General features: G+C 36.4%; 1 protein-coding gene across 3 annotated transcripts in view; it reads left to right on the top strand.

Annotated features, from left to right (window-relative positions):
- The window catches only part of Helz (Helicase with zinc finger), a 492,230-nt gene that overhangs the window by 61,710 nt on the left and 418,172 nt on the right, over positions 1 to 12,348 (top strand). The window contains exon 3 of one of the 3 annotated variants that reach the window (XM_090397541.1): positions 10,193 to 10,304. The exons of the other annotated variants lie outside the window; for them this stretch is intronic. Within the exon in view, the coding sequence (XP_090253667.1) occupies positions 10,193 to 10,304 (112 nt within the window). The remainder of the gene's footprint in view (positions 1 to 10,192; positions 10,305 to 12,348) is intronic. 3 annotated transcript variants of the gene reach the window in all.

Consider the following 12,348-nt stretch of genomic DNA (forward strand, 5'->3'; position numbering starts at 1 on the left):
AAGTATCATTGATTATGTTATTGTCAATAGTGATGTTTTCACACTAGTGTACAGAATATTTGAAATTGGAAGTGATTGCTATTTAGTATTCAGCAGAATAAAATTGAATTTCATATTGAAAAGAACATGTAAGAAAGTTTTAAAGTGAATAAAAGATGACCAGCTCTCAGATGTGAACTGTAAACTAAAATACACAATCATTATTCAAGAAAATATGAAAGAGTTTGAGAACAGGAACTAAACCTTGGAGATGTTTTCTTCAATCAGTGAAAACATTGATTGATTAAGCCAGAGAGGCATGCAGTGAGGTTGTCTGCAAGGATAGAAAAATCAGAACTCCATGGTGGACACAGGAAGTTAAAGAATCAGTGAAGGAAAAGAAAAAAGCATTTCGAAAGTTTCTGGCAAATATTCAGCATGTTCTCTCAGAGAATGCAGAGACAAATGTAAGAAAGCTAAACACTGTGTAAAACTAGCTAAACAAAATTCATGGGAAGACTTTGGTAAGAACATAGAAAATAAATATCAGGAAGGTGGCAAAATATTCTGGAGGTGTTGAAAAAGCACAGAAATGGAGGAATGTACTGTAAAAGGAATTAGAGATGATAAAGGCGACATGAAAACTGGAGAAAAAGATATCCTTGATGTATGGAGTAATTACTTTGAGAAATTGCTAAATGAAACAAGCAGTGACAGAACAGTAGTAAGAAACACTCAACTGGTATGCAATCAGGAATACATATCCATACTCAAAGTAGAAAAAAAGCTATCAAAAGCCTGAAATGTGGAAAGGCAGTGGGAATAGATGATATATGTTCAGAAATGCTCAAGTATGGAGGTTTAAATGTCTTGCAGTAGCTGTGCTGCATAGTTCAGAAGGCCTGTCATAGGAATGGATTCCAGATGGTTGGAGTAGAGTTCTCATAGTACCCATATACAAAAAGTGAAATAAAACTGAATATGAGAATTACAAAGGTATTATCCTACTGAGTGTTCCTTTTAAGATTTATGCAAGTATACTTCAGAAACGGTTGAGAACGATTGTAGAAGGGAAGTCTGGTGATGAACAAGCTGGATTCAGGCCAAATAGAGGCTGTCCAGATCAGATTTTCACTTTATGACAAATAGTTGAGAAATCATGGAAATATAACAAAGATCTGTATTTACGTTTTGTAGACCTCCAAAATTCATATGACAAGGTGCCAAGAGAAAAGCTATTCAAAACATTACAGTTATGTGGTGTCAATGGGGCATTATATCAAGTAATAATTAGACTTTGTTTGAGTTGCAAGTCAGCAGTTAGAATTGACTGAAGTACAGGAAGATGGTTTGATGTTAAATCTGGTGTCAGACAAGGATGTACATTTATTTCCCTCTGTTATTCATTATCTATGTGGATCACATTATGAAGGAAAGTGGTATTAAACCCGATATCAAAATTGGAGATGTTAATCTCAGATCTTTATGCAGATGTTGTTATACTTTTAAATAAATCTAGTACAAGTCTTCAAGACTTCCTGACTAAATTGAATAACTGTTGTAATAAATTTGGTATGAAAATCAACAGTAACAAGACAAAGACAATCAAAATAGGCAGAAACATTAAAAATATCAACTGCACTGTGAATGGACAACCTATAGAACAAATAAAACATTTCCGCTACCAGGGCACAATTTTTATTGGTGATGGTAATGGAAATAGACAACAGAATCAACAAAGCTGATATAGTAGGTAGTCAGCCAAATAAATATATACGGAATAAGAGAAATTAGTCAAAACACTAAAGTAGCAGCAGTATACAAGATGGTGCTGAAACCAATTTTAACTCATGTTTTTGAGAGTTGGGTTAGAAATAAAACATGACTAAAGACTAGAGACCACAGATAGGAAAGTCCTGAGAAAGATTAGGGAAGTGAACAGATGGCATCAATGGCAATATCATATTAATAATGAGGATATTAGAAAAGAACTTGATATTGTTAGCATCGAGGAACGTGTTTGCATTGCTAATCTCAGGTGGTATGGTCACTTAAATAGATAGAGAGAGGAAAGATTAACAAAAAAAGTGTTATAGCTAGATTGATACAGTAAAAAGTGCTTTAGAAGATAGAAATATAAGTGATTGTGATGGAGTCTTGACAGATAACAGATTGATTTGGAGGAAAATTGTTGATAAGACTTTTTTCATGTAGTACTATCATAATATCCTGTACACCCCTTTAGGGATGTACAGAATATTATGATAGTACTAGATGAAAGGTGTTCAAGAAATTTACTGTTGATAACCTCAATTGCTTGAGACAACACTGAGGCTAGAGCAATAAGTTAAATCGTTTGATGACAAACACTTATCGCTTTTTCGATTTGACTGTTATATGGGTTTGCATTCATGCTATAGGGTGAACTGAGTACAGTTGGTGCAATACCATCAGTACCAGATGCCTTTTTTGGGATCCAGTTTGTTCAATATTTTGGTCTTTCTGTGTATATCCACCAGAAAGACATGCAATGCATTGTTCCAGGTAAAGAAGGAACTTTGCTTTGATCAACTGTGCATGAGAAGAGCACAGATGTTGTACCCAACATCTTTTGCACAGAAACAGAAGACACAAGTAGTATTGTTTACAGCCAGTAAATTTTCTTCATTTAGCCCTTGTTAATGATGTTTCTGCAAGCATTTGTAAGCTGTGAGTGAAGCTGGGATTTTTGTATTAAGCCACTTATGATAAGTGCTGCTTTTTTTTCACTATCCTAGCACACTTTTTTTTTTTTTTTTTTTGGAATACAGTGTCATGGATGTCGGGTGGATATTTTGATCAGAATGGCAAATATGGAGGCCTGTATTCTATCTTGGTTAATTTCTTGTACACAGTTAAAAGTATCTGGAGAACAAAAGCAGTATTCTAACATTGAAAGTAGGATTAAAAATTTTCTCGCTTGGCATTGTTGTTGGGCTGAGGTTTTGAGTTACAGAGAAGACTGATTACCTCAACAGTATCTGGAAGGAGAACTAATTTAGGAAATCTGATTGGGAGATGAACAGTTGGCTTTAAAATTGAAGCAATGACCAATTGAAAGCTTCTCTTTCAATTTGGTCATTGGAATTAGAAAAAAAGGTACCCAGTTTGAGTTTATCATCAGAGACCTCCAGGGAGTCAAGAACTCATTGAATGAGTTAGGCTCATTAGGTGAATTCAGGCATCCTCTGGCCATACACCATCCACAACTGCTCTGTGAGAGAAAAATCAAGCTCTCACCAACTTTTTAATCACACACAAACTCAGACTCACAAATATCCCCCATCTTTCCCCACCTTCCATATAACAAAAAATTTGATATACTGATATCCTATTACACTCTTTCAGAAGTTTATTAGCCTTTATGATATTGTCCCTCTTACTGCCTCAGTTGCATTGAGGACAGATTCATAGTATGTTTCCACATACTCGCAATGTAATTGAGGAAGATGACTTCACTATGAGCAGAGTAGAGTGCAGGTCATATTTCAAGGATAAGAAGTCAGAGAGGTGGGGATGATAGAGACAGTAAATGAATGATATGTAATAATGCAAGGAAATCTTAATCCATAAAAGGTCAAAATAAGTTGATGACTCAAGATTAGGCTTCCTCTGGCAAGAAATATCAGATTGCATAAAAGCATAGGTACACCACACTTGTGGTAGAAGGTGTAGTTTGGATAGATAAGATGGGGGTTTGGCAGTAATTTGGGGTTCACTCAAAACATGTAAGGTTTGGATTTCTGCAGATGAAGATGCATATCATTATATCATTTAGATTGGTAAAGCAAACGTGGAAAAAATTTTTTTGCAAGGATTTTTGACCTTTTAAAAAATTTTTTTTTTCAAATCCTTTGAGATAGATTTTGTTTTTATTTTAACTGCAGTAACACTATATTCATTTAGATGTACTATCATTGGTAGTTCATATGTGAAGAGAAAGAGCAGGGAAACAATATGAGAGGAGATACTCTTAGACAATGTCACTCCTACAGAGGGCATCCAGTTGCCATGCATAACTTGATGGCAACTTGATGATACTGCTGCTGCTGCACAATCTCCAGTATCATCAAGTTGCCATCATCCATGCTACCAGATCATGCATAACAGTGAGATTATGCACTGGGCTATCCAGGAAGGCTCATAAACATGTTACTGTTAAGTTTGGTCTTGTACACTATCTGGCAATCAGTCTGTGGAACTGCTTTACAGCTGTATTCTTGAAGTAGCAGAAGGTTTCGGATATCCACAGTATGTGTGGCATGCTTTTCAGTAGTATTCTTCACCGCATGTTAAGAAGATTGGTGTTCGGGAGGAGGGAGAGTGCCTTTTCTTTTTCACGGGAATCGGACACATTTACAGTCACTTTAGGTCCCCAATAAGCGAGGCAGTGGTGATTCACCATGACAATGGTCACCTACGTTTATCACCTAGAAATTAACTTCTTCATGGGCTACTGATTCACATTCCTGTTCTTCAATAAAATGTAGTTGCATTTAACCACGTCGCCGTCAATATGGATAAAATACATCATTCCTCTACACTTCGTATCCATCATTTATTTCAATATAATATCAATGGTATTACAATTTTAATATGCACTTCGCATCCATGGTAACCTGGATGTATATATACTTGGCCAGTTGGATGGTTAATGACATTAAAAAATATAAGTAAAAAGGATTCACTGATTTTTTAACCTTTTACTAAGTGTTAGGGAAGCAAGTTTCTGTTATTCCCTATGCATTACTAAAATGTTATTTCAGAATTTTACACTTATCCAAGCTAATATCAGTTTTCTTCTCATATATATTTTTTAGCTTGCCTCTGTTAGATGGAGGACTGCAGCACAATGAGAAACAACTTCGATGCCATCGTATTGTAAACAATACTGGTTTTGCCACCGCATTTACAATATGACTGCATTTGCAACCCAACATATTCTCATGTTAATGTTCTTGAGATTTTTGTTGTATAAAAATTCATTGAATGAGAATAAACTTGCAAAAAAAAAGCAGCTTTTGATAAAAATGTGATGAGTTTTGCATGCTGATGACATACTTGGATTTGCATTAGCTAAACAATTTTGATAACTTACGAGCTGCATGGCTCATAAGTTATCAACAGTCATTGCAGTGGGAAGGATTAATTGTTTTATTATTACCATCCTGAGATTCCATGGAGTTAAAGACTCATCTAGGAGGTCCCTTTGTCATACAACTCATCATACTGTGCCTTAAACACATTCCAATTCTCTGCAGACACTGCACTCCCAGGCAAGGCATTCCAATCATTCACAACTCTGCATGCAAAAAAACCTGCTTCTCACTCCCTTGTTCACATCCTCCTTATACAGCTTCCAGGGATGACCTCTTGTTCTCTCCTGATCTCCCACCATTTTATGAAAAACCTATTCAACATTGATCTTATAACAATCTTCTCAACCTTTTCTCATATTCAACATTCCAAAAATAAGAAACTACCTTATTCAGTTACCTCTAGACCCTTTCCAACATCTCTTCATCCTTCTGAAAACCAGGTGACCAGATCTGTGCACAATACTTCATGTGTGGCCTAATCATGACCTTATACAATCGAACAAATCCTTACTTGTACCATTCACTCAATCTATTCAGGTCTTCTTGTAAGACCAGAACATAAGCTCTACTCTTCATAGTTCATCCTAACTTTGCATCATCTGCACTCAATTGAATATTTCCATCCAAATCTTTGCCAGTATCATTAACACACAGGTTAAACAGCAATGGCCCTAATACAGACCCATAAGGCACATCACTAGTAGTGACCTTCCTCTTCCAGGATATTGCTTCCCCATACGCAGCTTGCTGATACCTATCAGATAGTCAATCTCTGATCCAATGTGACTTCTTCTACCTAACTCAAGCTATTTCTCTTTCTCCTTATTCACTGTAGAACCTTCTTCAAATCCAACTGTTTTCCCTTGATCTCAGATCATCCTATTCCCCTTTTTTGTCTACACACACATTCAGTTTCTCTTGGAGCATCAGCCTTTCTCACACTGTGTTCCCCCTATCCACCCTGAGCCTTTCCATTTCCCTATTTGTCTTGCACATGTTCTCTCATTCTCTGTACTCATTCTACCCACTTCTTCATTCATAACCACCACTTCAATCTCTATTTCCTTTCTTACTCTCCCACTCTTTCATGTCATTTCTTGCTTGATTAGATTCATTCCTTGCACTCATTTCTCTACTTTTCAACAGCAGTCTCTCCAAATGACTCACACCAAAGCCATTCAAATACAGTTCATCACTCATATATACAGTTCAGTGCATCCTAACTCATTCTACACATTAACAAACTGCACTCCTTTCTCCTCGCACATTTCTGCTAACATATCATTCACAATCTTTGCTCTCCACCTCATTTCATCACTGTCATACAAGGGCAACATAGTGACTACCTTTTCTATTGGATATACTGATATCCAATCTTACATGTTCTTTTTTCCAAGTTGAGTCATTTTTCCTTGCCACCACCAACTCTTTTGCTCGCTTACTCCTCATATCCAATGCCTCAATCACTATTCATTTTACTTTCAGGAAAACAAACCTTGTTCATCTTCTCATTTACTACATCTCTACTAATCGAATCCCCATACAATGCCATTCATGGGTCTACCGTTACTTCGTTCATACTGATATCATTTGTTTTCATCATTTTCACTCCCCATCCATTTCATCTCTTGCCTCATCTTAACCAACTTAGCTTTCAAATCCTGTGTCACATTTTTGCTCTCATTCACTCTGTTTTATTGGCAGCCATATATGCTTGTTCGCTGTCAATGCCGATCGCCACCTTACCTTTAATTGCCCTCTGTTTTTCAACTTCTGCAACAATCATTCTTACCATTGATTGCTAAGTTCATCAGATCGCTGGTTTGCTTTTTCAAAACTTTTTACCAGTTTTTTTGCTGCTCTTTTACACTGTCCCTTTTTGCTATCAGACAAGCACTTATTCTCCTCATGGCATTCTCGCTACTAACACTATCAGTTATTACTCATCAAGTCCTTATTCACATCACACTTCACATAAAGCCTCCTTCTATCTGCCTTAAATATCCATAATTTATCTACATAATCGAACGAATATATATATAGCACACCTCGCATTCCATGAAACGACTGAAATCAAAATTAAATTCTGCAAAGACAAAGCCACCACCATATTTCCTTTGCCAGTTACTATACTCCTCTATAAGTTTAATGCCTTCGTAAACGAACTTAAACAAGCCCACATGCTAGAAACACCGCAAGTGCACAAGTTTTACAGAAACTCTTACTCATAAACACAAACTTATTTACAATTAATTATTCCAAAAAACTTATCTGAAATGGGAGCCTTCTTTACACAAAACTTCCAGCAAAATGCATTAAGGATGGCTTTCCCCCTGTGACAGAAAAACAAGTTAATGATTAACAACATTTGGAGGCTGAAGAGATTGATAATATAGCCCTAGTTAATGGATTTCTTGGATATCTTACGGAAGCTGCAGACATCAAAGAAAGATGGAAAGAGTATACAGAAGCCCTTTACAGAAAGGACTCCAAAATTACTGAGAAATTTGAAGTGCAGGATTATACACAGGAACCAGTACCACTGGAGAGTGAAGTGAGGTGGGCACTGCAACAGCCATTCAGTAAGAAGGTACCAGGAGGAGATGGAATACCTATTGAGCTTCTCAAAGCCCTGGGAGAAGAGGCAATTAAAATTTTAACAGCTCTATGCCAGCAAATTTGGATCACAACTGCATGGCCTATGGAATGGAAAAAATCAGTTCATATATCTTTATTGAATAAAGGTGATTCAAGAGAGTGTGAAAATTACAGAACTATAGCACTGATTTCTCATGCTAGTAAAGTCTTACTTAAGATCATTCAGAAAAGACTGGAACCGTTCACGAAGAGAGAAATGCCAGATGAACAGGCAGGATTTTGAAAAGGCAGAGGAACAAGAGATCAAATTTCCAATGTGAGATGGATAATAGAAAGAGCACAGGAATATCAAAAGAATGTTTACCTTTGTTTCCTTGACTATAGCAAGGCTTTTGACTATGTAGATCATGTGAAACTGTGGAATGTGTTAAGAACAATGGGAGTCCCAGAGCATTTCATTATCCTTCTGAGGAATCTTTATTATGAACAAGAAGCTACTGTCCAAACAGATCTTGGAGAAACTGAATATTTCACAATAGGTAAAGGGGTACGACAAGGATGTATTTTATCTCTGTACCTGTTTAACTTGTACAGCGAATACATTTTAAGAATGGCAGGGCTGGAGGAATCTTCAGTTGGAATTAAAATTGGTGGGGAAAATATTAATAATTTGAGGTATGCAGATGATCCCACCTTGCTAGCAGAATGCAAAGAAGATTTGAAGGAACTTATTATGAAAGTTAAAGAAGAAAGTGCTAAATATTGGTCTTAAACTTAACTTCAAAAAGACAAAAGTTATGGCAACATGTGAACTTAATGATTTTGAAGTAGATGGAGAGAAAATGGAAGCAGTTGACAATTTTGTTCTCCTAGGATCCCGAATTGATAAATATGGTTATTGTACTGAAGAAATTAGAAGAAGATTATTACTCGGAAAGAAAGCAATGACAAATTTATCAATTCGGGATCCTAAAAGATAAAGATATTTGCTTCGCAACAAAAATCGGAATCGTGAAAGCAATGGTATTCCCTATGGTATTGTATGGATGTGAAAGTTGGACCCTGAGAAAGAGTGAAAGAAGGAAGATAGATGTATTTGAATTATGAGTTTGGAGACGCTTACTAAGAATACCATGGACTGCAAAGCAAACCAATAAATCAGTGATAGACAGAATAAAGCCAGATTGCTCCCTCGAAGCTCTGATCATCAAGCAAAAATTGTCATACTTCAAACATATTATGCGAGCAAATGACAGTCTGGAGAAGATGATGATGCTTGCTAAAGTTGATGGAAGCAGGAGAAGAGTTGACCAAGAATTAGATGGGTGGATGGAGTTAGAAGCAACTGGAGTGCGCTTGGAAATTCTGAAAAACATGGTCAGGGACAAATCTGAATGGAGAGTGTATGTTCATGGGATCACCAGGAGTTGAAAACGACTCGATGGAACACCCGCACACACACACACACAAATACACAGTTGATTTCTTTTAAATATGGACCTATTATACATCCCACAGAGACAAAACATGGTATTTTTGCAAACCATTTTAGTCCTCCAGTAAGCAGAATGTGGTCTCTCACAGGGTGAGTGATGAAATTCTTCTTCTACCACTTAAAAACATTTCCAAACATCCATGCATGCATGATCTATTGATTGGAGAGCACAAGCATTATCCACCCAGCCAGCCAGATTGCAATCAAGCTATTAGTCTATTTGAATTCCTTAAGTAATTGAAATACTTTTATATATATAGTAGAATCTCTCTCTTAACCGGCAACAATGGGACTTTGCCTATTCCAGATATGAGATTTTGCCAGATGATTGAATATATATTTCGAGAACTTACCTGTTCAAGTTTTGTGATGCCATCTGTAGAAATTGCAGCACGCAAAGCTGATTGGGCATGTTTTTCGATCTGCCACCCATAATTAAATAACATCAAAAATTGTGCGGATTTTTTAAAATTTAAAGCACATACACATAATTTTATATTTCATAAAATCAAACTTAAACAGCATTTAAAAATTACAGTACGTATTATCACATGAAAGTTGTGAATTTCTTAGTGTGACAACATAACATAACTCTGAATGTCTGACTGCTTACAAGATTGTTGCCGGAGCTTTAAAAATTCACTGTGTATACAATGAAGTTTCATAACATGTACTGACATAGATGAACAATGCTCGTCAAATCTTATGAAAGTCAGCAGTCCTTCGTCTGCTTCCTTCCACGTAACTTTCTTGGTCTGCGTGCCATCATCCTCGTCTTTATCCTCCTCATCATCATCATGCAAGCCATTGCATATTTTTCTTATCTCATAGGCTTAAATTTTGGGTTTAAATTTAAACCTTCAAAAGTGCCGTTGTTTTTGGTGCTGGTTATGAGAGATTTTACTGTAGTGTATGTATATGTATTTATGGGAAGCAAAATACTTTAAGCAAAATTTAAAATGTATCATTAATTTATTTTAAGGAATTTCATGAAGAAAACAAGCTAATCATGAGTATAGAAGAGGGTTTTCTACTTCCAGAATCCTTTCATCTGTGTGATAAGAATATTAATGTAATGGATCCAGAAACAGAAGGTGATATGTTTGAAATGTATGATTTCTATAAATGCAAAATATCATTTTCTTCATAAGGAGTACTCTGTGTTGTTCATGTTTATCAAGTATAGTAGAGGCTTGGTATTGCAATTCCCTAGAGACCAGAAAAATACTATTTATTTATGGTTAAAAATGCTAATTCCTCCCCCACCCAACCCCAACTGCTTACTCCATTCTCTGGAAACAAAGTAAATAGCAGTGTAAAAATTTCTCTTTTGTTATTATCTTTCGTCTAAATTCTTATAGAATTTCACTTTTCAATATAACAAAGAAAAGAAAGTTTTTCCCGTAATTAAAATCGGTTCATATGTTGTTTAAGAAATACATAAACATTCAACAAAATAAGTTGATGAGATCTTGACAAAGAAAAATGTAAATTATTAATTCTTTTTCTTTATAACAAGTCCTGCAAGAGGTCCCAAGACCAGTGACACAATTACAGTGTATATGGGCAAGTAGTTAATAAGTAGTTAATAAGAAGAAAAGAATTTGTTGATGTGTTTCCTGAAGAGCTTAGAGTTATATTCATTAGTAAAAAACAGTATGGGGAAGGCTGTTGAAAGTTTTTTACACTTGATTATACTATAAATTAAAGGTAAAGATTCTTGGTTTCATCCTTTATCCAAGTGTAAGCAAACAAAGTTTGCAGATGAATGGCTGATTCATAAACACGAACATATGTAGAGGATAATGACTTCACATCAGTTGCCTTGGTTTCCCATAAGGAGATGTGCATCGCATTGTGGGAAACCAAGGCAACTGATGAGACCTCAATAAAAGTTGAAACTGGTCTGGGTAGTGGCCCTTCACATAATACATAGATATGTATAATGCTATGTATTATGTGAAGGGCCATTATCCAGACCAGTTTCAACCTTTATTGAGGTCTCATCAGTTGGAGCCAGACCGAGAATTGATACACAAGACGTTGCTGACTATAAGGGTGAAGCAAAATGCTTTTATAATCCCTGCTATTTGATAAGGATTGCTGTGTGAGGAAAAGTTTATGAGCTAAGTGCTCTGCCTGAGTGGGTGCGATTTAAAGATCTTCATTTGGAAGTAGGATGGCCTTGGGTCTCCTGTATTTTGAGAAGTCTGTTTCATCATAATTTGCTGCTTGTTGCACTAGTTCATTTGGATGTGAAGAGGATGCTGAGAAGAACTTTACTGCTGAAGACTGCAGGAAAGAGTAGATGTAGGGGATATTTATATCCTGGTGGAGTTGGACATTTCTGACATACCATGGAGCGTTTAAGAGCATGCAGAGACATTTGTTTTGCACTCTCTGTAGTTTGAGGATATTTGTACTTGAGGTGTGGCTCCAGGCTGGGGACACATAAGTAATAATGGGTCGAATCATCGACTGATAAAGGAGCAGTTTTATTTTGGTATCCAGCTTGCTATTCCTATTGATAAGAGGGTAAAGCTGTGCAATGACTCTTGATGCTTTTGTACATGAGGCTTTTATATGTGGATGAAGGTTAGTTTTCTGTCCAGCAGTACACCCACATATTTGACTTCTGCTTTCCAGGGAACCTTGGTATTAAATAGGAAGATGTCATCTTTGGGAGATATTGAGTTTTTAGTGAAGAGCATGGCGATACTCTTCTGAGGGTTTACTTGCAATCTCCATTCTGAGAACCAGTGCTCTAATCTCTGCAGGTTTTCTTGCAGTTTCTTGGTGACAAGGTGTGGTTTAATAGATCTGGCTAGTATAGCTGTGTCATCTGCGTATAGGGCAATGATAGATGACATTGGATTGTGCGGAATGTCCGCCATGTAAATCGTGAAAAGTATCGGTGCCAGTAGGGACCCTTGAGGAACTCCTGCCAAGATGTGTCGCTGGGTAGATAATATATCATTTAGTTTGACTTGCATTCGTCTGTAACTAAGAAATGACTTTATAATTTGGACTAGATCTAATGGAATGCCAGCTAAAATCAACTTGTATAGTAGTCCAAAGTGCCATAATTTGTCGAACGCCTTTTCTAAGTCAAGAAAAACTGCTCCGGTGTATTGGTGC

This window comes from Typopeltis vanoorti, chromosome 9, assembly GCF_054136105.1.
Source record: "Typopeltis vanoorti isolate ZY-2024b chromosome 9, IOZ_Tvanoo_1.0, whole genome shotgun sequence".
In the NCBI taxonomy this organism is placed as follows: domain Eukaryota; kingdom Metazoa; phylum Arthropoda; class Arachnida; order Uropygi; family Thelyphonidae; genus Typopeltis; species Typopeltis vanoorti.